This window comes from Chroicocephalus ridibundus, chromosome 9 (genome assembly GCF_963924245.1).
Source record: "Chroicocephalus ridibundus chromosome 9, bChrRid1.1, whole genome shotgun sequence".
In the NCBI taxonomy this organism is placed as follows: Eukaryota; Metazoa; Chordata; class Aves; order Charadriiformes; family Laridae; genus Chroicocephalus; species Chroicocephalus ridibundus.
The window spans coordinates 24,069,219-24,097,182 of record NC_086292.1 but is presented as its reverse complement, the minus strand read 5'-3'; the positions used below and the strand labels follow the sequence as shown (position 1 = coordinate 24,097,182).

The 27,964-nt window shown below is 39.6% G+C and overlaps 1 protein-coding gene across 1 annotated transcript; it reads right to left on the bottom strand.

Moving 5' to 3' along the window:
- Window positions 1–27,964, bottom strand: WDR44 (WD repeat domain 44). The gene is made up of 20 exons (XM_063346631.1): window positions 27,735–27,964; window positions 21,180–21,213; window positions 17,828–17,902; window positions 16,709–17,339; window positions 16,028–16,158; window positions 15,839–15,931; window positions 14,768–14,904; window positions 13,684–13,767; window positions 13,278–13,384; window positions 12,138–12,289; window positions 9,576–9,714; window positions 9,417–9,481; window positions 8,095–8,208; window positions 7,134–7,256; window positions 6,160–6,351; window positions 5,890–5,991; window positions 3,804–3,919; window positions 2,273–2,400; window positions 1,537–1,668; window positions 1–1,102 (listed from the first exon to the last, which is right to left on the bottom strand). Exons 1-20 carry the CDS (start codon window positions 27,809–27,811, stop codon window positions 1,008–1,010), a joined length of 2,727 nt encoding a protein of 908 aa, XP_063202701.1. The 5' UTR covers window positions 27,812–27,964; the 3' UTR covers window positions 1–1,007.

Here is a 27,964-nt window from a genome sequence, read left to right as displayed (position 1 = left end):
AAAAGAGGCAACAATTTCCAAGTATGTCACCAAGTTTAATGATACATCTGTTCTCTGAAACACTTGACCATCAATAACATTTCATGGGTTATGATGCCCAGAATGTTACTTCATAGGTGTTTTATATGAATATTTACAAAGACTTTCAAAATTCAGTGGCACTAAACAAATGAGAAGAACTTAAAACTTTAAGCTACAATGCTTAAAAAATGTAAACAGTTTATTTTACATAGTTGTAAAATATAAGAACTTTCTAATGTAGCTTAATTTTATCTGGAAGGTGAATATATCCTGGTGCCCGTGAACAAGGAATGAGAGAATTCTTTACACAAGTATTGTGCTCCAGTGTGCAAAAGATTATATATAAGAAAGGAATTTAAAGTCCACCACAATTAAAAGACAACAAAAAATTTTTCACGTCCTGAAGTTGAGAAATTTATAAAAACATTTACACATGGTTGCTGACCCATCAAAAACTTGCATAACTTAAAATTCTGAACAATAGCTACTACAAATTCAAGAACTTTCTCAAATGGAATTTTGTGCAAAGATCAGACTAGATCATTCAGCATTTTTCCAGCCATACCTCCAACCTTCCCTTCCCATCCCCGTTCCTGACATCTAGTGGCAACAAGCACCACAAATATCCTTTTGATATATGGTCAAATTAGTGCACGTTAACCACAAGGCACACACATGTGTGAATACGTTTTCGTGCAGAGACCTGTGGAGGTTCACAATTACATTGCAAAACAACTGTTCGTAGAAAGTTTAGAGTCTAATGTTTGGCAGGATTATTCTTACACATTCCTTTCTATTCTACAAGCCCAGGTGTTAATAGGTAGACACTGCTTTCCAAGGATCCAATATTTGAGTAGCCTTAAAATAAAGATTTAAAAATAAATCAGCCTGTAACATTATTATATTAGATACTTTGCTTTTGCCCGCATTATTTATGGATTTCAATCCCACAGTACCATAGCTTTACGCTGTCAGTTGCAAAACAGCTAAGATACATATTTCTTTTTGTTAATGAAGACTTTGATTGCTCCAGTAAAGTCAGCCGATAAAAGCACTTCTGTGTGATCTGTCTTCAAAGCTCCTTAATAAGGAAAGAGAATAAACCATTAGTTCATTAAAAAAAATATAAATCAAGCTCTCATTAAAAGATAAGCTATCACTGTGGCACCCTTCTTCCTCTATCGCATTCCTGTTATCTAGCCAATACTTCAAGAAACACCTGCATTTCTAGGAGAGGGACTTTTTTCATGATATATTGGCACAGCTCTACCTCCTAACAGCTCAAGTGCAAAAACAATAATCCTAAAGCACACAGGACAACAGCTACACGCCTCACTTCACATTCTCTCAAGTTTTATGAATGCAACAGCTGCCAAAATGTTCAATTGCTAAGGCAGTCCATGCAAGGACTTTTCATCTCAAGAAACCTCCCCCTCCCAAATTAAAAGTACTCTTTTTCATAATCTTTTCCTCCTCATACCACGGTATTGAGCAGAGCTCATCTTAAACACCTACCAGAGGGTATGGTATCTGATGTTTCACAATCTTCTCCCTTACTTTCAGCTTCTTGCTTTTCAGAAGTTTCCAGTGACACCATCAAACCAGGATTAGGAGCAAAAATCGCAGATGTGACCACTGCATTGTGCGCTTCAGAAAGACAATCCAACTTTGATTAACTTGTTTCAAGAATTGTTAATTTTACAAGAATAGCAAATAAAAAAATTTTAGTAAATATCCAAGAACCTCAGTGCTAGTGGTACCAGGTAAGCTCGTCATTCAAGGAGCAACTGTCATTGTTTTATGAATTTAGGGATCTCGGAAGTTCCTTTAAGTGCCCAAAACTAACTGTCAAGAACTCCAAGACACGTCTCATGTAAATATGGTCCCACATTTCCCAAAGACTGTGTGCGCGTCGGAGACAAAAGAGAGTATGCACTGTTTTCAAAGCCACTTTTACAAAAAGGATCTAAGGATTGATAATTATTTGATTACCACACTTATACACCCAAGTCCTGCCAGCAAAACATTATATCCATTCAGAATCTCTTACTGAACCTGGACAAACTCTTGGCTACTCTGTCTCTTGCCATCCCCATCATGCATCTGTAGAGTTTCCTATGGACAAGGTTTTCTGACAGACCCCACTTACAATGCATCTTGCTAATCATTTGTTCAAACTAAATGAATAGCACTGCTGAGCAAGTAAAAGGAGAAGATAAAAATAAAACAAAAATAAGAAGCTGATTTTTACCTTTAATGCCTTCCCAAAAGTCATTGCGGTCTCTTCTTACAGATGTAAACTTGCTCAAGTCATGGTATGTGCTCCAAATATAAACATATTTATCTTCTGAACCACTTACAATGTAGGTAAAGTCATGGCTAAAGAGTCAAACAAGGAAGAACATTACTTGTCTTAGCTGTTCAAGCAACTGTTACAGTAGCTCTACAGAGGCCGTGCACCTTTACAAGTGCAATCAGGCTCAGTTCACAATTCAATCTGATCCTTTGTTGTAGTCAATGCAGCTTCAAAACCACACAGTCCTTCAATGAACGTGCAACGCAGGCTTCCCAATGCTGTCCCTCTGGATGAAAAGCTAGTTCTGATGAACAGCACACAGCTGTTCTCCCAGCTGTTCTCCTGCAGCTTCCCACATAGAAGAGGGTTAGTCTAACAGCTATACTCAGCAACAAGAAAATGGCATAATCTTTAAGTGTAATTTACATCTGTGTGAGTCTGGAACCTGTGTGAACCCTGAGACTGCACAATAGGAATTGTTTACAACACAATCACAGGCAAAAAAAAAAAATCCACACAGGTGGAAATGAAAGGCATTCAACAAGATTGTAACCAGATGACTGTATAATGCACACTGACAGATAAAACAGTACCTGCAAATTCAACTCACGTATTTACTTCGAATTTACCTACTGCTCTTACAGCCCTGTAAGTAGAGATGACTTAATTTGGGAAATTAATCTTGAGCAGCAGGGCTGGACAAGATCCCCTCCAGGGGTCCCTTCCAGCCTCAGACACTCTGTGAAATACTGTGAAAGCATCTTTAAAGCTGACCAAGGCCAACAGCTGACGATCAAGATTAAACTTGGAATTATTCCTTAAGCACTGCTGCCCTCCTCTGCTCAAACATCCAGGTTGAACATATACCCAAGCATTTTCCCCTTTCGCTTCTGCAAGGCTCAAGGAGGGAATAGAACAAATATTCTTCTCTGTCTACTCCCTCTCTTTTACTACCTTAAAAAACAGTATTTCTAGGATAGTCACAGTAATAAACTCAGAAAAGCATCTTAGGACAGCACAGAGAAAGAGGAAAAAATAATTCCAAGTCAGATTTGCAGGCTGTTTCCTGACAGTGATGATACACAGGCAGTGGCCAACAGCCTTAGGCAACTGTTGGTTATCCAACACCTCTGCAACAATACGTGACAAAATTAAGGAAATAAAACCTATTTATCATGGAGGAGAGAAAAGATGCGGTGTCCCAGCCCCACCAGTTCTAGCACAGTTCCTGTATTTACAGCAATAGTAACGGACATGCATCACACTGTCAATACAAAAGGATTCCCAGAGCCCCAGAAGCTCCCTGCTCACCAGCAGTTTGTCATACTTGACCAGAGCTTTCAGTTACCTTTGTATTCTGAGCCAAGCGACATTTCAGAGGTTCAGTTTCATACCAAGGTACACAGATTATTTAAACAAAAGCCTCTGTACTTCAGCCATAGTACTTCACAAATACAACACCACCATTGCTATATTATTGTCTTACCTAAAGCTGGCTTTGATTTGGCTGCTGCTGTTGACATAACCTTTGTATTTCATAGACAAAGACAGATCTCTTAGGTCATACAATCTGATTCTGGAATCATTTGATGTCACTAGAATCTAGAAAATAAATAAATAAAATGTAGAAGTGGAAACCATTAGCATGCCCACGAAGGAGCAACACAGTTCATTCAAACTGTCAGAATTGCAGTTCTCTCGATTAAAAAAAAGAAGTAACATAGACAAAGAACAGGCTCAAAGAAGCAGAACAAGATTTAGGACAATGACATTTTTCTTTCTGGTCTTCTGTCAATGGACAGAAGACAACTTCACTGTACCTTGAGTACTGTGTTCAGTTCTGGGCCCCTCTGTACAAGAGGGACATTGAAGTGCTGGAGTGTGTCCAGAGGAGAGCTACCAAGCTGGTGAGGGGTCTGGAGACCAGGTCATATGAGGAGAGGGTGGGCATGTTTAGCTTGAAGAAGAGGAGACTGAGGGGAGACCTCATTGCCCTCTACAACTACCTGAAAGGAGGTGGGAGAGAGGTGGGTGTTGGCCTCTTCTCCCAAGGGAATAACGACAGGACCAGAGGAAATGGTCTGAAGTTGCAGCAGGGGAGGTTTAGATTAGATATTAGGAAGAACTACTTTACTGAAAGAGTGGTCAGGCACTGGAACAGCCTGCCCAGGGAGGTGATTGAGTCACCATCCCTAGAGGTGTTTAAGAAACGTCTAGATGTGTCACTTTGGGGCATGCTCTAGTGGCAGAGACTGTAGGTTGTTTGGTTGGACTCAATGATCTTAAGGGTCCTTTCCAACCATGAAGATTCTGTGATTCTGCGAATATCATCCTGACTGGTCTGAACCAGAACAGCTGCTCGTTACTGAAGTAAAACAGTGGCCCAAAGAACAGTCACCAATTTGCAGAGGTTATTTTGGAACATATTCCACAATAACACAGCAGAGCAGCTGTTCCAGTGAGGTATGCTGCTGAAGCATAATGACCTATCAATCACAAAGCGCCGTTTAGGGGTCATCATCTACTATATAAGCAAACTGGGCTTTTCTCTTGGTTGATGTGAGTTTGTTTCCTTTCCACATTTGTCAGATCAGACGCTCTAATGTACTTATAAGGAACAGAGAAGTCTATGAAAGGGTTGTCAAAATGCATAAAGGCATTCAGCTGATTAGCCCTTTTATGGTACCTTAGAAGTGGAGCATATTGCAGGTTAGCAGTATGTCTGGAGATGATGCTAGCAAAAGGGTACAGTGGAGTAGCAGACAGATATTGACTCCAACTCACCTAATCGTTTTATGCAACAAAATTGTGACAATTCTTGGAATGCTATCAGCATAAGATTATAGAACTTCCTATTTGTTTTCAAAAGAGTGCATGCTGAGCCGTGTGTCATTACATCATCTAACATGCCAACGCACAGCATCTGATACAAACCCAAAGGCACTGTTGATTTCTGAATCTTCTGCGTGTCTTTGGAATGAAGTCCTTTCTGTGTCATTGAAGAGTATAATACAGGTGATAACAGCTGATCTGCTACTCTATTAGAGCCAACTGTTGACCCCATATCACCCCTGAAACTTTGTGACAAACTCTTCAGCTTTAGATTACGGCTTTAACACGCAATAGCATGTTTTTTTGCATGATGAGAATTTGACCCTTTCAACTTCACTTTAGACTGAAGCTAAACAAAAGGAGATTCTGAAGAACAGAGCAACACTTGTTTGGATACCAGTTTCCAAGTTTTCAGCATTTTTTCAGCTTCTGTATGAAGCACGTTTCCAAATGAATATTAAATTCAAGAGAGGTTAGTTATGCCAAGGAAGTTTTCACTGAAAGCCACTGTAAGCATTTTATAACTTTACACTGATCAAAGCATAACATCATCAAGAAAAATCTGTTCTATCACTGTTCTATTAGTCTAAATCAGCAAAGAGTAGTGCTCATTTTAGTAGTGCTAAAAGACTTCCGATGGAAGCTAGTGACTATAAACAAGACTTATCACAGACTTACTAAGCACTAGTTATAAATATCAGACCCCAGTACTGAGCCAAAGTTGCATTGAAAGAGAGTACCTTATTCTCTCCAGGCAAGGGTTCAATGCCAGTAATTTTTCTGCCAACTCTATTGCGGCCTCTGGTAGAACGCACATGTATTTGTGTATGGTACTTCAAGTGCTGAAAAGATATTAAAATTCATACTGATTTGAAATAATTGCATAAAAACTTTAAGCTATTTTGCTTCAAGTTCTAATAAGTTTGTTTCTTGATATTTAAGTAAGCATGACTTTTAAATCTGTTAGTTATTTAACATGAAAAAAATACAGAGTCCCCAAAATATTTTACCTCCGTGTCATAGAAGATGCATCTTCCATCGTACGTGCCTATGACTGCATATTTGCCATTCTGACAGAAGTTGGCAGCTGTAATCAATTTTGTCTGCCCATCTACTTCATTCCATAATGCCACTTTTTTGTCAGGAATGTTCCAGAGTCGGAGTTTCCCGTCCAATGAACCACTTAAGAAGTACCTGTCGTCCTGAGAGGACAAACTACATTAACCTCTGCTTGCGCTATGAGTATGCCCTGATTTCCATAAAACCTTCCCGCCCCGTTTCTGAACAGCTTCTCTCCAGAACCTCCCAAATAAGAGCTCTCAGATGAGTTGATGATAATGTTTAAGAAGGCTGAAAAGACAATGTTAAAACTACTGGTAAATGGAGTTCAATTTCTTACAGATTTTTGACAAGATCGGACACATGCAGTGTGTATACCTCAAATCAGAAAATTGTTCCTGTTGCCACAGTTACTTTTTACCCTTTCAACATAAGTTAGAAAAATACCAACCTTGTCAGGAGTTGAAAGCTCCTTTCAGAGTTCCCGATACATCTACCAGTTATCTGTGTTCAGGGAACACCAAAACATGTTTTTCCTCTACTTCAGTTTTGCTAATATTAGGAAGCTTTATTACAGTATTTTTCAAAAATCATCAAATAAGATCAAAAATCATCAAATAAGGACAGCTTTGAAAGTTTGATCAGGTTGTAGAGGGTTATATCCTGTCATGTTTTAAACATCCCCAAGGATTCTGTGATCCCTGGACAATCTGTTCTATTTCTTTATGATTTTTTCCACTCCTGGTGGACGCTCCTGGTGAAGATGAACACTTAAAGTTCTAGCATATTATCCAACAGGGATATTTTTAAAGTGCACAAACTCTACTATACAATTTTATTTTATTTTTTAATTAAAAATAAAGGGGGAGGACTCTTTTAATTTCGAATTCTACCTTTCTAGAAGAAAAAGAGCAATTACGCTTACCCTTGGATGGAATGCTATAGCAGTGACAAAGTCTATATGCTGGAAACAGCAAAGACATTCTCTTCTTGATATGTGCCATAATCTGACAGTTTTGTCCATAGAAGAAGAAAGCAAGAAGTAATTCTATGAAACAGGAGAATTCCATGGTTATTAATAGACAAAAAAGTAACAAAATCCAGAAGCAATCAGATCGGTAAAGTCTTACCGATTTCTCTGTTGCCATGCAATTCAGCATTTTATCCTTTCAGATAAAATGTTTTATCTACGTTATCATTACTGATTGGTGCTTTCTTTAAGCCCGGTAGACCGATGCTCAGTCACAGAAAATTTTCTGGAAGAACCTCAATGGAAATGTTAACTACTTGGGAAGTAGCTAAAGCATTCAGAGAAGAAACAGCACAACAGGCTTCAGAGAAGGGGTGAGAGTCTCTCCTGCCTAAGACCCTTCAGCCAGACTGGGTTCTTAAAATTACATCTGTATTCCAACATGCAGACTTAACTGAATAAGCTTTATGTGAAACATTTTTTAAGCTAAGCACAAGGCAATTCTCTAAGTTTAAGATGTATGTATATATTCAGCAGCTTTAGAATCTGTACACTGCGTAAAACTAGTGAAGCATACTGAAGACAAGAAAAGGGGTAACACCACACACCAGAAATCATGCATCTCAGTGGAAATTCCTTCCACTCTAAACAATTTAACCCCAATATTGAAAACAGAATTGTAATTGTTACTAGCTCGATTTAAATTTTTTTAACAACGTCTTAATTAGCAAAGCCCAGTAAGTTTGTTTATTTTATCTAAAGTATTTGAGCTGGAATGAGTGTTGTTTCTACAAACCTTTTCTCTTAATTTCAATGATAGCTTCATTTTGTTTAGGTGTATGGTTCCAATGGCAACTGACAGAAGAAAACAATGAAAACACAGGAGATCTGTGTAGTCTGTATTAAGGTGACTTACTTTAGACCAGGAAAGATCAAGAAGATCTGCTGTATGCCCTTTGTATTTGCAAAACGGTCGTTGACGAAACGGGGCATTTTTATCATCTGGGTCTTCATCAACTCCACTGCAAATCTACCAAGAAGTGTATAGAAACATCAGAAAATATTAGCTGGAAAAATTAACAATAAAACAATTATTGCTTACAAAAAGCAATAAGAGCCAAGAGCCAATAACAATTTGAAGAACAACTCTTCGGACTTTAAAATAAACAACACAGCACTAATAAACAATCAAAGTCAACTTCAAGTACAATCGGCTGTGAAACACCATCTTAAAATTCCAAAATTAAGAAGAAGTTCTACACTTTCCATCCATCCAGCTTTTGTTCAATGGGACGAGCTCAACAGCAATTTAAGCAAACATCTTAAGATAAGCTTTTGGAACAAAGCATATCGACCTTGAAAACCACATTCCAATTTAGAAAATAAACTGTGAGTTAAAAGTTTCCATGCTTGTAGTGCACACCAAGAACGTTAACTTCCTAATAAGATGCAAAATAAAACAGAAGTTCCTATACAAAAGCTCTCCAGCAAAAGTAACTCAAAACAAGATCACTGGCGTGTGTGGCTAAGTAAGCATATTCACTCACCTAAGGTAAGGAAATATCCACCCCACCAGTGCACGCTAAATAACTAACATCTTTGCTTAAACCCTGATTTTGTCATCTGTTTCTTACACTACTGGAAACCAAGTACAGGAAAAAAAATTAATACATTAATTTTAATGATGGGTTTACTAAAGTATCTGAACACTCTACAAGTCACAGCGTCTTACTACCTTTGGTCAATCATATTCCATTTTATTTTGCACAGATGTAAAAATTTTAAAATGCCAGGTTTTATTATGCTTCTGACTATCCCATTGTTCAGCTTGGCCTTCCTCAGAAAAGAGATCATCAAGTCAGATATTAAGATATACACTTTGCCTCAAAGTGAGGCAAAACACCAAGACAGGAACTTCAACAGTGTGGGTTTTTTTTCCCTTTAGCATTTCACTCAGAAATCTGCTCCAGGAGGCAAGTTCCCTGGCAGAAGGCCACAGCAAAGCTATGCACATTTTGTAACGCAGTAAGTTTAGTGACTTTCTTTCCTGCTTGCACCCCATGCACATGGGATAACAGTATTTGACTGAAGCTGTCTATTGATAAGACAGTTCATCTATGCCTCAAAGACACAGGCGAAGAACTCTTGGATAAAACAACAACGAAGATCTGGCGATCTGGCGTTACAGAACAGTGCAGCCCCTCCACCCCTTCCCCTCCCAATATCTAGTATACATACCCCCGCATCAGTATCGGACTTTGAAGAATTCAGACTCTCTTGAGATGGGGAGGGAGAGACACGGCCTAGAACACAGGCAGAAACACCATGGTCAACCTAAGTTCCCAAATAATGGGAATTTCTAGTGTTTTAGAGCTCTAGTGATGCATAGGAAGATACCTTCTGTGTTGTACTTCATTCGCATGTTATTGAAATAGTCAAAAGCATTCTTTAAAACCCATATTCTTACTACATTGTCCTGTCCTGCAGATGCAAGTAATCGACCACAGTGAGAGAATTTCATTGTCCAGACAGCACCCTGTCAGAATAAAAAAGATCATTGTTTAAGTTACATAAAGTGCCTTTTTCCATACCAAAAAGTTTTTCTATAACGTAAACTGACAAGATTTAGGACATATACGAAATATCACAAGTAAAATGAATTGTACAACACAAAACACTGAAAAGTATGTTAAAACTAGTGGGCGGAGCAACATACTTGCAAGAACAGTTTGAATGGAACAGCTCACGATGCAGATTACTGTAGGAGAGGAGTTAAGGGAGCTCAGCGCTACCACAGCATCCTACGTAAGTGGTACAACTAGGAACAATCAGCAAGGCCGAGTTCTGAGTGACTTTTAACCTGCTACGTGATTTGTAGAACTGGCAAGTATCTGTAGCTCCACTTGAAGTTAGCACAAGCTGCGCTATCACTTTTCTTTTTTTAAAATAGAAATTGTGCTTGGTTACGTCAATTCCGGCAATCAAAGTGAGCGCTACATGTATTTGTTAAATTCAGAATTGGCATGAAGATTTTGCAAAGCCTGTGAAGACAACAATTTTCTCTGCCTTGCAAACTCCAAAGAGTCAGTAGTCAATAAAGCACAGTACCACACATGCAATATTCCTGTTATTTAGAATCACAGAATTGTCTAGGTTGGAAGGGACCTTTCAGATTGAGTCCAACCATCAACCTGACACTGACAAAACCACCACTAAATCACGTCTTTTAAATACCTTCAGGGATGGCAACTCCACCACTTTCCTGGGCAGCCTCTTCCAGTGTTTGACAACCCTTTCAGTGTAAAAATTTTTCCTAATATCCAGTCTAAACCTCCCCTGGCGCAATGTGGGGCCATTTCCTCTTGTCCTATCACTGTTACCTAGGAGAAGAGACCGACCCCTCCTCCCTACACCCTCCTTTTAGGTAGTTGCAGAGAGCGAGAAGGTCTCCCCTCAGCCTCCTTTTCTCCAGGCTGAACACCCCCAGCTCCCTCAGCTGATCCTCACAAGACTTGTGCTCCAGACCCCTCACCAGCTCCATTGCCCTTCTCTGGACGCGCTCCAGCACCTCAATGTTTTTTGTAGTGAGGGGCCCAAAACAGGACACAGCACTTGCCCCACCAGTGCCCAGCACAGGGGGACAGTCACTGCCCCAGCCCTGCTGGCCACACTGTTCCTGATACAGGCCAGGATGCTGTTGGTCTTCTTGACCACCTGGGCACACTGCTGGCTCATATTCAGCCGGCAGTCGACCAACACCCCCCAGATCCTTTTCCCTTGGGCAGCTCTCCAGCCACTCTGCCCCAGCCTGGTGCATTCATGGGGTTGGTGTGACCCCAGTGCAGGACCCGGCACTTGGCTTTGTTGAACCTCAGACCATCGGCCTTGGCCCATCGATCCAGCCTGTCCAGATCCCTCTGCAAAACCTTCCTACCCCCCCCAAGCAGGTTGACACTCCCACCCAACTTGGTGTCACCTGCAAAGTGACTGAGGGCGCACTTGATCCCCTCCTCTGGGTCAGTGATAAAGATATTGAACAGAACTGGCCCCCATACTGAGCCCTGGGGAACACCTCTCTAATGAACACTTATTAGGCATTTGACTCCACCAACCTAGCATCCTTTTGGGTCATTTCCTAGATTTTAAGAAGTCAGCTACTGGCATGACAGAAACTAACACAGATGGATTACCACTAGGACTGGAAACTTTAGTTGTGGATGACAAGCTCTGCAGTCAAACTGATTACGTTAGGTCATTATCCTTAGCCTAACACTTAAAGCTGGGGGACTGTTTCAATTCTTGTCCGACAGTTGCTGTCAGCATAAGAATCTGGGAAGCGGGAGTACTAGAATGTATTTCAGGCTCTGCAGGGAAGCATGCACACTTCCAACAGTGATAAATAGGTAGCTTCTCCATCGCATTCTCCACTGGCATCTCTGCAAATATCACATCCTGGTCTCTCCCCTCATCATTCTGATCCACACACCCCATTAATCTCTCCCCACTTTTGCCTCCGGAACCTATCTAGTATTTCTATTCAATACTTGCGTTCATATCTCTAATAGGCAGACTAGTTTATTTGCTGAGTAAGTCAGCCCTACCGCTCTGTGCTCAGTTCTGGTAATGGAACATAGCCTGTTTCAGCCTAAATCTGTAATTGCAAGAACCAAGAAACCAAGTACCACTCAATACCAAAACTCTTCAAGGAAAAGCTCTTGAGAATCCCTGAAGCTCAAGTATCCACAGACTTTCTTTTTCTTTTTTTTCCATTCTGAAGATTTGATCAAACAGCCAAATTTTAATTTCTTCCCAAGAGGTTATTTTCCAGAATGAAACTGCTCTTTGAGAAAAATAAACCTGACAGTGATTTCTGGAGGTAATCAAGTAGATGAAAACTAGAAGTTGAAACTCAGGCTGAATAGATTCAGTGAAACCACATATGAAACTTGTGAGACCTACCATATGCTCTCCACTGAGATCCTGAACAACTTTAATTTGTTCAAAATCGTAAGGTCCCTTGAAGCCATGTGCTGCTTTGAACTTAACTGGTCTTGTATAGGGCATCCCTTCATCATCACTGGAAGAGGGATCGTCTTGATCTGTATGGAAGACTAAGAGGAACACAAATTCAGCAGTATATATTGCAGCACATGTTTAATCTAATAGTAAGCAATTGCCAATGCTTTTCGGTAGCACGTTAGTCTTGAATTACCAAATTTTTACAGGCAATATTAAGATTTTAAAGCAAAACAAGAATACTGTTGCATCAAAGTCTAAAAATACATCTACACTAATTTTAGGTTTCAGTGAATCCAAACACTGAACACTCAAAATAAGAGCTGCTATTCATTTTTGTTCTGCCCCTTTCTTTGCACCAGGTCTCACACTCAGCAAATCCTGCACTAAGTGATTTCTGTCAGTTTAACGCATGCTGAAAATTATCTGTTTCATTGTATTGGTTTCTTCTGACTGAATACACTGAAGTGGCCTGGTGATTTGTCCACAAAGCATAACAATTGCAAAATTGCTGGGGCAAATGGCCAGTGGCACCATAAGATGCTAAAGTGCAGCAGTTCTACGGCACGTCTCTCAGGCTGTGGTTCAATTGGCTTACTGCAGTACTAGAAGTCTGTCCGGAAGAAACACTGATGAAAGAAGGGGAAAATTCAGTTGCAGCTGGGAAATCTCCTAACAGGAGCTCAAACTACATGAGAATTCTAATGGTGGCACTGGTCATCAGAAGACAATCTGATTTTATTAAAGGAAGACAACCCTCACTTCTACCTTTGCTGGAATAACTTTCCAAAAGTTTACATTTTGCTATCCAGACAGCTTTCTAACAGCACAACAAAAATTATAGTATTTAACTGGTTTAGCTGAAAAGGTCTCTCAACTACTACTTTACAAGAATTCATCCTTGTAACCCGCTAGTCTCAGAATGCCAAGCTACAAGCTTTAACTCTAAAAAGCCCCATTAACTGTACAGTGGTAGCATACAGCAGTATATGTTCCTCAGACATCTTTGATTCCTAGAAGCCCAAGGATAAACAGACTAACCTATTAAAAAAAAATATATATAAAAAAGTCAGTGTCACTGACCTTCATCTCGAACACTCTTAACTTTATTTACAGCACGTTCGCCATATTCTTCAGCAAGGTGCTTTGCTCGCTTCACAGATTTGCCAAGGAACTTTTTCAGCTGGGTCCTTAAAAAGCAAGGGCACTTTTTCAACACATAACACTGGCAAATTCTCTTTTTTTTTTTTCTATTATGAAACAGTAGTTTTGATTTGAAATGCAGTATTATCTCTTTCCATAACTGCTTCTTAAAATAAGCACTTAATTTGTCAGCAGTCATGTAATCCTCCGTTTAACTGCAGAGCTTATTTAAATTCAGGTATCACTTATACTTAAAAGGTAACTTGTTCAGAAGTCAGAAGGGGAGCTTCAGCTTAGAAAAACAAAACCTGTCTCTTCTTTGTAGGGACACGAAACAGCATCTTACGTTTTTTGCTTTAACCTCCCTCCATCAGAATCAGTTTGCTGTGTCTGCATTTTGTCTTCATCATCAGACTGTGCTGCATCGTTACTAGGAAATACAGAAATGATTGTTTAATACAAAATCATAATGAATCTAAGTTGAATGAAACATCAGTAAAGTAGGATCTGGGTTTTAGAATACACCTTTATTCCTTCATGTAACACACTGGAAAAACATGGACATGTTAATCAAGTAATAAAATAGATCTTTCAATTCTTAGGGATCTTCATACTAAAACTGTATAGACTCTCCAAATGCCAAAGATACATTACTCCCACAAACTTCAAACTTAAGGTTATTGAGACGCTTTGAAAGTTAAGAGCAGACAAAATACATTACATTACTAGAAACTAGTAACATGCCACCTTGTTCTCATACCTTGCTTTCCATAAATCAAACAAATTAACAGTGGTTAATTCTGAAACCAAAGTTTGTACACAGAAGAGTACAGTCCTACAGAAGTGAGGTTTTCAATGACAATTCTGCAATGCAAAAAACCTAAAAATTTTCTGAGGTACAATTCACATAAATCTAGGCTTTTGAAAAAAAAACATCCAGACCGGTACGATTTCCTGATCATTAAGAAATGGTATTTTCTATCAAAGTTTACGAACAGACTCAGTTTTAAACATCAGAAGGGCCTAAAGCCCTGTTGAGAACAGGAAAACCTCAAAGTAGTCCGCTATACTGCTGACCACATCTTCAGAGCACCAAAGTCTACTAAATTAAACACTGAAAAAGCTATGGGGGTGGAGGGGGCAGGGCAGCATCAACAACATAAACTGTGTTTAATTCAGTATAGAAATAACAACATTTAGCACATCAGGTGCTAACTGCAGTTCAGCTGGATTTTCAGACATACTTGCCTGGCAAGTTCCAATAATATCAACAACTTTTAGTTGGCTTAGAAAAATTCAATAAACAGTCAAGTTAATAGAGAACTGGAAATTAGCACAGATGGGTTGTGACTCTCTTTACTTGTGTAAGACCAGGCCCTATGTATGCAAAAACTACAAGAGCAACCGAAACCTACTATCATCATTCATACCTGACGTATTCTTTAGTTCTCCTCATGATATGCAAAGTTAGGGGATTAATGCCTGTTGGCAACTTTTCTTCTGCCAAACTCAGGGGTATTTCTTCACCTGTATCAAGGTTTTTTATCATTACACTTGCTAGAATTTCCTGTGGAAAAAATATGATGTGAAACCAAGATGACTTGATTAGACTCCAAAACCTTGAGCAAAATATAAATAATTGGATCTAACAGATTATTTATCTTAATGGGAAATTCTGTAGTCACTATATATTTATTTTACAAAGACTAACTCTAAGTTAAAATTGCCTTTAGCGTGTTAACGCGAACATTATCAACCACTATACACAGATGGACAATGACATGTCTGTATAGCTGCATTTCTGATTTATGAAACCCAGGCTTGTGATGACATCAGCCACTGCCTGACACCTTCCACGCTGGTGTCAAACATACTAGGTAATTAAGACATCGAAGTCTTCCCTTTCAGATATTTTAACAGCTGTAGTGTAGATTTAGTCAAAGACAACCTTTACCTTCAAAGAAAAAGCATTCAGACCTAACTAGTACTATACAAATGAAAAGGGATTTTTGGAACATCTCATGGAACACATACGTCTGTTCAGCAATAGCAAAAAAAGCTATACACAGATATACACAAACAAAAACTGGCAGCAGCCCAATAATAACTTCCATTAATCCTGATCGTGTTAACTGAAGAAACTATTTTTTAATATGAGGAAAACCATACTCCTATTCCTGACTCCTTGCCCTTTTAGATGCACGATAAACACCAGGTTTGCTGGTGAAATCTCATCACGTGTTTGCATAGCTACAAACATGAACTCACAGCATTTCAGACCTATCGCAGCTTACACTTTCAAACACTAATACCACATATGACTCGGGGACCACAAAGTGCTTAGGTTGACAAAGCCAACATGCCATCACTCCTATTAGCATCTCCGGTCACAGTATACAGTGGTTCGGAGCGCAGAGTGACATGTGACGACTCAAATTCATTCAACAGACTGGAAAAGCAAGCACAAGAATGTACTACATACAAACCACATTGATTAATACCTCATCCGTGAGCTCTCTTCCAGAATTAGACCTGGGTCTTTGTGGTCCAAGTACTTCATTTGTTGTTTGGCCATCGGCTGCCTTCCCGTTTTCCTGAAATTTTGCAGACATAGAATACCTTATCTCTACCGTAACACTAAAGTAATAGAAAAAATTACAGTTACTGAGTTTATAACCATTTCCCAATACCTGTGCAGTGACTATTTTATCTCCACTAGTTGCACTTGCCAAATCCAAAGAAGGCTGAGAATCTTTAGGCATGCCCTCTGTCACCGTACTTGGAGTTAAAAGACCACCAGCTGTGAAGTTCTCTCGAGAAACTGAAAAGAGATGTGTATTAGAAAGAATATAACGCTTGCCATAGACAGGCTATGGATCGTTACACTCCTAACATCATAGTTACAGCCCTGAACATGTTTTCTGAGAAGTTTGATTTTTTTTTTTTTAAACATCAAATGCCACCAGATTTGCCTTATCAATTACATCTTTAATATATAGCTGCAGGCACAGGCACGATTTTGCACCTAGTCCTGTTAGGCTTTATTAACAATTATTTTTTTTTTTTTTAGTCATCTTCCTAGTAGCCCAGGGCTACTCGTTCATGAGACCTCAGTCTACAGCTTCTCCTTGCTACAGAAGTTGCTATTTTGGTAGGAAGTGTTAGTTTACACAAAAGTCTATGTATTAGGAATACTTGTAATGCAAAAGGGTGTTTCGCCAGTGTAAGAAGCTAAGATTGTTGAAGAATTTGGTTTTTTCCTCATTTACACATCAACTTATCTAAAATCACAGGACAGAACGATTCTTCACTCAAAACACAAAACCAGTAACCGTGTAGATAACTAAAGCCACCTAAAATAGAATACTTGCCTTCTAAAACAGGTTTCTGCACTTCAAAATCCAGTTCACTCTTCTTCTTCCGGGGTGGTGGAGCTGGCCGTGCAGGTGGTGGTGGTCTCGGAGGAGGAACATTTGTTGGAGGTGGTGGCCGTGCTGGGACAGGTTTCTTTGTGCTAGCAACTATATCAGGTTCTACAGTAAGCTGCCTCGGCGGTTTTGCTGGAGGCATTTCTTCTGCTGTAGAAAGGTCTTTGGTAGATAAATCTGAAGCCACTTGTTCTACAGTATTTGCCTCTTTCTTGTCTGTTATGTCCTCATTTTTTGATGTTTCTTCTTGTGCTTCAGTTTCATGCATTTTATGGTCAGTTGCGTTTGTTACTTTTGTTAGTTTATGAGTTTCTTCTTGCTCAGAAGTAAACAAAAGCTTCCCTGACTCCAATTCAGTGTCCTTACGTATGCTCTGATACACCGGTTCTCCAGCATCTCCTTGTAATGATACTTTAGCAGCCATTACTTCTGGAATACTACTAATGATACCTGCTCCAGAAATCCAAGCATTTGCATCTGAAGTTGGAACAGTCAGTTCTTTTCCTCTAGAAGCTAAAGAATCATCATCCAGTTGTTGTGCCTTCTGGCTTTCTTCTATAATACTGTCAATTATCTAAAAAACAAAACCAAAACCATTCTACAGTTAAATAGCAGGCATTTCTGGGGTCCACTTACCCGTCAGTCTATACAACACCTACAAAACTCTTCCATTGAAGAGTTGCTTTGTATACAAAAATATATTTTGTTTAAAAGTTCTGGAAACCTAGGTGCAGAAATAGATATAATTGAAAAATAAAACAGAGTGACTAATCTCCATTCCTCTTTAATATACTTTGAGAGGAAATTAGGAAACAGGAGCTGTTTACTCTTCAGAGTTCTCATGCACTGCTAAATATGATCCTGCAAATTATACAAATAATTCATCACTGGTGAAACCTAAATATGTTTTTAGAACTCCTAGTTTCATATTTACACTTTGGATAGACACTCTTACTAACATTAACAACAAATTCTAACCCATGCTAGTTTCAGATTGAAGACCAACTGTCAATTTAATATTTCTAGTGTGACACTGGAAGCACAAAACAATATTTAACTAACCTCTTTTGAATCATCTTGTTTTATTTCTTGTACGAAGGTTTCATTTCCAGCTTTGTGTAGCTTGCTGTCTGTGTCCTATGGAAAAATAATGGCAGATATCAATAAGATGATGGTAGTAAGTCCTGATGATCTAACAAAAACATAGCTACAACAAATTAAATAGCATAAAGGACAAGAATTCTGCTACATTTTCACACATTACTGCTGTCAGATAGACGTTTAAGCAGTAATGCACAGTACACATGAAGAGTATTTCACACCACCATGCACAGAGAGAAAGCCTGCACACTATTAAGGCAGTTATCTTTAAGATGTTTCAACCTCAACTAAAATAAAAATGAAGGTAGCATGAAGTTTAGAGAAGCATACACATTTAATAATCTGCAGCAAGGAAAATCCACATTAAAATATTTTTTTCCTTTATCAGCTTGTGGGAAAGGATGCAGGAACTCTATTATCGCAACATATAATAAAAAAAATTTTCAAAATTTCCAGATTAAGTCGGGCAGATCTATCGAGCAGTCACAAATATGTCTCTGAGGTTCTGACACAGAATCTTACGTTCTACAATTTATTCCTAGTGCACATTGTCTATTTTTGCCATCAGTCATCTTCATGCAAATCCTTCCAAAATCTAAATAAACTGCAGCAGAACAAGTGAAACAACTGGATTTAAGCAAAAAAAAAAGAACATTTCTGGATGAAAATCATCATTTGGATGAAAGACTCCAAGAATATTCAAAGCTAGTACACTATTTATTCTTTATATATGTATAATAAACACTACCAGGTTATTATACTACTGATGTGAAGTCAGCTTGCAGTTTAAGAACTATAGTTTCGAGATTTGCAAACAGCATCAACACTTTGGCATATCCTACCAAACAAAGAATTAATAAAAGCAATTAACTAAAGGTGGCCTTGTGTGACACAATAATGTAGTAATTCTTTGTAATAGTTTTAAGCCTTATTTAATAAAAAAAAAAAAAAATCATGCTTAAGATAGGCAGCCCTGGGAATATTAGAATTAGATTACACTTTGGGCATTGTCATGGTTTACGCTGGGCCTAAACATGGGCATGTAAGCATAGGTATTCTATACAAAGTTTTAAAACAGAACTGAAAATATTCTAGTTGTGAGTGAATGTATTCATTGATTCCTGAAAAATCTTAAGTTCAGAAAAGCAAGTAGTTTATACCATAGAAGGATACTGCTTTAACCTCAGTTAGGATGGTCTAGTAGGAGCTTCATCATATGACTTCTGTTCTACATAAATTATTGAACACATTGCCTACAAGCATATATATTAGCAATATCTAAAGGGGAATCTGACAGAATCCTTGATGTTGGGAGGGACCTGTGAAGGTTCTGTAGTCCTCAAAGCAGAGCCAACAAGAACAAGTTGCTCAGAGATGTGTCCAGTCAGGTTTTGACTATATGCATGGTCTATTTGGTGACCAAAGCTGCAGATAAAAGCCTGTACTTGTCTCACAAAAGAGAAAAACTCCTCACAAGTGGGTCAAAGAATTAAGTTATTGAGCTTGAAACACTAAAAAAACAAACATATCTCAACTGACTCCCTGAGTTGAGATACAGAACTCCTGTTCTACTCCTCCTTCCTGTCTACAGATACAAAATTCTCTTCTGTTGAAGCCAGCAGTCTCCAAACTGTCTCCCCACAATATTAAAGCCCCCAAAGGCTAGCTGTTGTTATTAGAAACTATTGCTGTTAGGCTAATAATTTACTTTCGCTTATACAGTTTTGGATATGCACAAGATACCTAATGCCCATATTGAACGGGTATTTTTAAAAGACCTCTACATGGTTTTTTGGACCTTGACAAGATTTAGAGTGACTGTTGGGTACAGGTACCTAAGAAATTTCTTCTTAGACTTTTTTTAGACACTTAGCTAGTCAAACAGAATCTTTATAGCATACTAACATACTATAATATGCTTGAAAACAACATTCAACTCTTGCAGACAGCCATCTTTGAGAGTTCTGACCTCAAGAAATGGCACATCATGCAGACAGCTGCAGTTACAGAAAATTCTTCCTCCATCGCAACTTCCTCCCCCTCCTTCCACAAAGTTTTTTGAATCTAAACGCAATTTCTACCTTGCTTTATCACTAAAATCTATCTTAAAAGGTATGACGACTTAAATACTTAAGTGTAATCAGTGTCTACAGAAGCCCATTACATTAATTTATAATTTTATTGACATTAAACTCACACACCTGTTAACTTTGGACTTAGGAAATATTTCTTACCCATTCCAAGACAAACTATACCATTAGTCACACATTCACTCAACTGATACAGCACCAAGCAGAGAAGCAAGTACTTTTTCCACCTTCAAAAACTTAGCTTTGAGCAAGTGACTTAGAAAAAATAAAAAACCTACAAGCAACATAAAGAACTCCATAGTTAATAAATCAGTGAACAACACATTAGTTTTGAAGTTCACTGATTGCACTGAGTTTAGTCAGAACGATAGAATGACATTTCTTGAAAGACTTACACATGTAACACTTAATGATTAAAGGAACAGTAAACAGAACACAAAATAGGGGACAAGTCTCTGTTCCATAAGAGATACCGTGAGATATGGTATCACTGTGAAAGGATTGATTCAGAGCAGAGTGCTTCTGACAAATCAGAGGCACTATTTTCACTATGATTTCCCAACACTTTGCAGACAAAATGCCAAGCCTTCTTTACTCTATGGAACAGTGTTACATAGCATCACCTTTGGCCTTCTGAGACCAGGAAACAAGCATTATTTGTACAGCATTCCAACCCTTCTCTTATTTAATGCGTGCCAGATTCAGCTGCACTGTCACTATGCACAGATGCAGCATACCAATTACCTGCGTGGGAAGTGGCAATGCTGTCTCATTAAGTTAAATATAGTGTTTTATCTTCACATAACCTAGAGGGGAGGCTTTTGAAGTACAAACAGTAAGATTTTTCTTATTTTGAAGACAGAAGAGAGCAAAGTCAATTATTTCATATAAAACAAGACCAAAAACCAAGTGCTGCAGAGACTTGCTTACTCCTCACAAATCACTTGAAAGAGGATAGTCTAGTAATTAAGTAGAGCTCAATTAAATTGCACACATACATTTCAGAATAAAATTAGCTTCAAGACATGTTAACATACCCTAAAGAGAAGTGAAGTTGGAGCTTCAAGAGATGTAAGCACAACAACTGCCACCTACAACAAGGAAAGCCTGTAATTTCCTGTCTGTGTAGATGTTAGGACTACTGTAGTATATCCACTTTAGGTAGAAATGCTCAACATCATGCTCATCAACAAGAATTTAATTGATTTTAAGAAGAAACTCACCTTTAATAGATGGGATCCGACTTTCATTGGTGACCTGTTAGAAAGAGATGGAAGAGTTAGGCACAGCTCCAAGAAAAAAAAATAAGTCTCTTGACAGTAAGCTTCATGTTAAACAGTCTTTAATTCAGTCTTCCTTTACAGTGAAAGCATACTTGATACTTTAGACCAGCAATGGAGTAAATGCTTCTCATACCACTCCTTTACACAAAAGGCTCCAAATAGTTAAGCGCTCAATTGTTTGTGCAGATCCACAGCTCCTATAATCCCTGAGAGTTTCTCAGCAGCATCTTCTAGAAATCATATTTCTATCACCCTTTTCTAATAAAGTGATGCTATTCCAAGTACAGATAAAAAAATTATTTTGCATTACAGAGAATTTAAAATTAGCACGGACAAGGAGCACAGGGTGGATATCAAAGAAACCAAAACTCTCAGAAAGCAGAAGTTCAAACGCTCTAGTAGCTTGCAAATCAAGTGCTAGAACCCTGATCTGCAGAGTCAACGCTGTGATAGGCATGCTGCCCTTCAGCCTCTCCAGCAAATGCAAGGTCTTGTTTCTAATCTTGACACTTGGTATAAATATAAGTATTTACATTAAAAAAAGAGGGAAGTAGTTTTGCACTACTTTCCAAAATCCGTACTCTGAAACAGTGAATTTGCATTAGCATCCACTCACACATAACCTCTCATTTCACTAATTACATGAGAGAACAAGGCATCTTAGGGGAATGGTATCAAATAATTACTTCTCTTCAGGTCACCACTCAATCCTATCAGTGAACAGTCAACTCTTCCTAGATCCTGAACTTATATTTTCCACAGGATGATATTTAAATATTGAGTCACACAACAGCCCAGCTGGCTACCAAGGCCAGTGACACTCAACAACTTTGAGTATCATCTTGTACCAAGCAACACAGACAAATATAGAAATCTCAGTCTAATTTGCCCTTCCTGACTCCAAAATCACAGTTTCAAAGGGACAATAACTTCTGAAAAAGAAAACTATTTCCATTTTATTTTTGAGAATTTCTGTTCTGCTCTTTACTGTCTGAAAGCATTTCATCGCAAAAAGAAAAGACCACATTTATACAGCAGAGTTAAGTAAACAAGAAAGTACAGTGGATTGGTATATAAAGACTGTAGCATTTGTAACTAATTTAACGCCTTAAACCTAGATGCTACTGTCCAGATATTGACACTTAAGACGCATAATATCCTTAACACTGTTTTGAGGTATAATCCTCCTGGAAGATCCTAACCCCAGTGTGCAAAAAAGAGCAAAATCGGTATTTTGACGTGAAAAACCAAACACATCTTTTGTCTTCCAAAATATATTGCTGGGAAAGGCCACAGTCTTCACTGAATTTCTGGTTACTGAAACATTTTCAGTTCCACTATCAACTCTTGGATTGCCTTAGAAATAGTGGCAGAAATGTGTGTCAGTTCATAAATCCACAAGTTGACTTTAACAATGAAATATATTTATAATTACAACATTAATGCCGAGGCTTCAGCAAGGTGTAGGATCCTATAGTAGAAGGCATTGCTAAGACTTTACAACCTAAATAAAAGACAAATCCCTCAACTGCAAATAGATACTTTCATTTTCTATTGTGACACTTCCCACCAATTAGCACGTCACTTCTGGTCAAGGCAAATCGTTCCTCCACTGGTAACACAAAATATGAGGTTCAAAAGACACCGCTACCCTTTCAGACATCTTTAGTTAATTAGCTTTGTGGAAAATCCGCACTCAAACTAAACCAGATGTCATTTCCCACTCTCATGCATTGCCTTGGGAAAAAGCTGCTCAAGTGCTAAAGGTTACAGAGATAGCCAGTGCAGAATATAACACAGTGCTGAGAGCTTGATACCGCACACATACATGTATTATGCCAAGGTGAAGCTTTGTCCTTGAAATTACACACTTTTCAAACACTGCAAAGCTTCCATAACTGTTTGGCAATAATCCCAGTTTCAGATCACTTTATAATATAGCCAAATAAGTTTAGTGGCTTGCCTGCGATTATTTGAGCTACATGTTTATAGGCATCACCGCTCCCTAAGTCATGATTAGTTGCTGCTTATATGCTATTACATTTATAAAGACAAAGCCAGTCACAGAATAAGTTTGGTAACTGAAGTCTCCTGTAGATCAACATTACTCTGGAATGGTCTTGCCTTCCCAACTACCTGTAGTTACCAGCTTTCTCCACTCCCTGGTTTTACTTTAAGGCCACTAGTTTTACGGATGCAGTATCTGAAATGCTTGCATCTTTCAAAAAGTATATTTAGTGGCAAAAATACCTGAAAAAGTTTGCATGAAGAAAAATCCAATGATCAAATACTGATTTTGCTTTGAAAGGTCTGTAGCTTTACAGGGTTATCAGGCAGAACATCAAGACTGAGGCAAGCTACATAAAACGTAAGGCAAAAACTGAATTTTGTTTTCTAGTATGATTGTTTAGTAAATAGTGGGATTCAAAAATTGGTAACAATAGATCTTGTAGACTGCATTTCACATAAAACACTTCTAACAAGTTTTCTTATATACCACTGTAACACCAGTTTAACAAAGGTTATCTACAAAGATTAAACAAAATTCAAAGAAAAATCCCATTTCACCTGCACAAACAGAGCCAGATGCCTGATTAATCTGAAATTCAAATAAACTTCTGAAGATTTTGGGTTTTTGGTATTTGTTCAGCTGTCAAATTCATCTTAATACTGACCAGACTACAGGAAGCCGCCACCGCCACTATCAGGTAGCTCCAGCCTAGTACCTACTTGAAATAAGCTTCACATTTTCAACACATTGTTGCTAAGATTTGTAATGGAAAACAAAACATTTAGCCCATCAAAAAACCCCAGTGCTGTGAATGACTGGCCTTGGTCAAACCCCAGAACCAGACAGCCTGCTTTCCTGGGAGGATGTGCATTCTTACAACGCAGGCGTGCTACAGGCAGATGAAGAGACGTTTAAAGCATATGTGCAGTAGCAGTGCACTGCACAGAACGCACAGGTTCAGCAGCCAGCCCACTAACTGTATTTACTGCTCTCCTTCAGCTGGCAGAGGCATGCGATTTTCCTCCCTCTGACCTGCAGCTGGCCTGGGAGCTACTATGATTCTTGATTTAGCTCTCTGTGGCAGCCCACACCTCCAAACCCACAAGGATTCATTCCTGCAGTGCACCCTTTGGGGAACAAACACTGGAACTTCAGCTAACTCAGAACACGGAAACTCGTCTGCAGTGTTGCAAATCACTACAGCAACATAACTAACACTTCACCCTCCACCTGTTTGCTGCCAAGATCAGTTTTGCATGTTGGCTAAAATACACACCAAGAAAAAAGTTGTACTGAACATGTCCCATGTGTCAACAGGGCACAACTTAACCTTATACAGCTTCCTACCAGAAGAAAACTAGATTCTTCAGGAAAAGCATTAAAGCAACTTCAAAATGACAGAACTACTGAAGTTAGAATTCAAGAACTTAAATTAAAGTACCAGAGGATATTTTTTGTTATCTACACCATCTCTTAAATCCAGTGCCTTTTGTCTGGTTTCTGATAACAATTTTTAGGATACAAGTACACTAGGAACAAACTTGCCCCTTACTGTTAGGCATATGACGTTCAAACTATTAGGTTTGGCAGTTCTTGATTTCAGAGTGGGAGGATCGTTTTTCTTATAAATAAAATACAAGAGTGTCTGTCACGTGCCTGCATCCAAACAAGTGTGCCTTACTTCATATTTTCCTTCTCTCAAAACTGACATTCTCCCTCATGGGACAGTTCATGCCTCTAAATTTCAGGATCTTTTCCTAAACGTCTTCCATGGTTACAGTCTTTTGAAAGCAGGGGGACAGAGGTTAAATATGGGCCTCTTCTGTCCTCTCTCCCTCTCACTCCACTCCTCTGGCTACACAGCAAATAGATGCCTTCACTGACCAGTCCACAAAGACAGCTAAGTGTTTCTTCTAGGTCTACAAAAGCATTTAGAAACAGACACAGTTTGGGACCTAGTTATCTAACAGAAGGACACTCTCCACTCATCCTGTCAAAAGCAGAATTACACGTAAAAGGAAGGATCTACAGCAGAAGTGAAGCATACAGGCCTGGCCAGAGGGGACACAACAGCCTCCAAACATGTGGTTTAAACACACTTCACCTTATGGAAGTCATCAATCCAGGAGAGCTATCTCAGTCCACTATTGTCCAAAAGAAATATTTTGTAGCAAGTGCTGTAATTTTTGCTAAGTAATTCTTAAAGAGCACCAGTTATACATGTACTTGAGGATGCAGATTTGGTGCTTTCCTTGAGAGGGGGGCTTAAGCATCAGTACCTATTGATTTACAGCAGGAATTGGTAGCTTACATCCAACTTGAAAATTCCACTCTTCCACAAGACAATTAATAAAACAAATAAATAGCAAAGAAGTCAGCAAGTTTACATAAACAGGTGTCACCACTTTCAGAATTTCTAGATCAGCAGTTATTAAACTTACGCACACAGAACTTGGGGCAGGGGGGTGGAAGCTACAAACTCCACATTTTTAATGAGGGCAAATACATCTACACCGCTGCACTAAAACCCGGCTGTAGCACACGCTGCCAAAAAGGATTCCCAAGTGCTTTTGCTGATCACCAAAACACTGAATGCCTTCAAGGCACACAAGGAAATGCCCTCAAACTGCAGAGGGCAACATGTGCTTGTTTTCAGTTGCCTTTCCTACAACAAGAAGGTTTTGATTTTTTTTTTTGTGGGTCCCAACTCAATGCCATTACACATGCACAGGTCTGAAAACTAGATACAAGCCTGCTTCCAAGAAATGTCCAATGTAAATGTGAAATTAGCTCTTAAGAAATCTCAAAACTTATTTAGAGAAAATACTCTCCATATTGGTTTGCACAGATTAAAGAGCAGACTGAATTACAGATTCAGTACCTGTATTGCAAAGCCCTCGGAGATCACCTCCTTACTTGACTCAAGCTGACAGAATTCTATCGACTTGAGTCAATGATGCAACCTTACGGGTTACAGAAGAGAAACAGAAAAATTAGAAGCATCTTTCATTTTAATTTCTAGTGAGCGACTCCATATTATCAAGTTCTGCTTAGATACAGGTAGGGGAAACCTGCAAAGTTGGTGTTATCTGGATCAAACACAGATAACTCATGGCGTTATCTGGATCAAAAAAAAGAAAAAAAAAAAGGCAGGATGTGCTGTTGGGCCACATTCAATGCTCACTTCTACCAAAATGTCTGTGTCCCCCTTCCTGCCTGTGGCTCCTAGCCACACAATCTTACACCTTCACCTTCTCCTGTTCCCCATTACCATGCCAGGTTGCAGCTGTTTTAACTTACTGAATAGTTTTTGTTGTTTCTAGCTTTCGGTTGATTAAAATTACTTTGAGTTAAAGCAACTTGCAGAAGGGTTTGATGATCACTAGTGGCAGAACAAGGTAAGCAGCTGGTGCAAAACCTCATTTTGGCACAAAAGCTGTTCGTTTGGCTTACCACATCTCGTGGAACTGTATGCCAAGATGCATTTTTCATCAGGCTATGTAAAAAGCTAAGTTCAGAAAAGCTTTGATACAGGATGTGTGCGTGAGGAAAACAGGTCTAGTCTTTCCTTTGTTTGAGGCATCCAGTGACCACTAACACACAGATTAAAACAGGTCCTTAGTCAATTATTAAAGCTTCAAATGGACGGATCCCACAATCCATATCTTATTGCTTTTTGAATAAGGTACATGAAACCTCATCCTGCAAGGTCAAACAATGGAGAGGTTTGGTCCAGGCTACATGAAAAAAAGAACTGATACAAGCCATAACCTGTTTAGCAAACAACCAGAAAGAGATATTTAGAATTTAAAAAGAGGGAGTGTATTTAGCTAACACCAACAATATGGTGACACAGTTAGTTTTGAGGTAACAGCAATAGGAATCCGTAAAATACCGTTGCAACTTCGCTCCACAGAATCCCACACTGGCTAAATACGAGAAGCATCAAAGCAACACCATCAAAAACAAGCGACAGAGCACACCAGAAGTTGCTTTACATGCAACAACATTTAGCCTGTTGCTGAAGAAGCTCGCTCTCTCCTTTTCCCTCAGAAAAGCTGTTATTTTTATCGTATTTCAGGGATTAGCGCTGTCAGCCCCGATTTCATCTCCGCACGTCTATTCTAAAAACTACATATTGCCTGCCCAAGGAAGACAGATATGATCTCATCGCGATAATGGCTGCTGCCATCCCCACAAGCCTTAGGAAATACATGGAAAACTGCTCGATTTCTTCGCATCCTCCCGACTTTCGGGCTCGTCCCCGGCTCAGCCACCCCCCACCGGGCGCAGCCCCGCCTGCCCGCTGCTGGTCCGGCCGGGCACCGCGCTCCCTGGGCGCGGAGCCGCCGGAGGGCGGCGGGGCTCGGGGCAGGCCCCGCTCCCGCCCCTCAGGAGCTCCCCGAAGCGGTACCGGGCGGGGGGCAGCCTCCCCCCCGGGCCGCGCTGAGGGAGGGCAAGGCAGGGCAGGGCGGCGGACTCACGGCGCGGGGGAGGCGCCCGCCAGGTGCACGTCCTCGGCCGCATCGTAGAACTCCTCGGTGTCGCTGTCGGAGGCCATGGCGGCGCCGGGCCGGGCCCAGCCGCCGGCAGCGCAGCGCAGGGCCGGGGCGGGCAGGGCAGGGCAGGGCAAGGCAGGGCCGGCGCGGGCGGGCAGCCGGCCGCCGCCACCTCAGGGCAGGACGGGCGGGCGGGGGCCGCGCGGCTCTCGCGA

Coding starts and splice junctions, on each gene's coding strand:
- WDR44 (XM_063346631.1), bottom strand. CDS start 27,811: ATGGCCTCCGACAGCGACACCGAGGAGTTCTACGATGCGGCCGAGGAC. Junction 13,768..14,767: donor AGAACTAAAGAATACGTCAG/GTATGAATGATG, acceptor TGTATTTCCTAG/TAACGATGCAGCACAGTCTG. Junction 1,103..1,536: donor ATCAGATACCATACCCTCTG/GTAGGTGTTTAA, acceptor TTCCTTATTAAG/GAGCTTTGAAGACAGATCAC.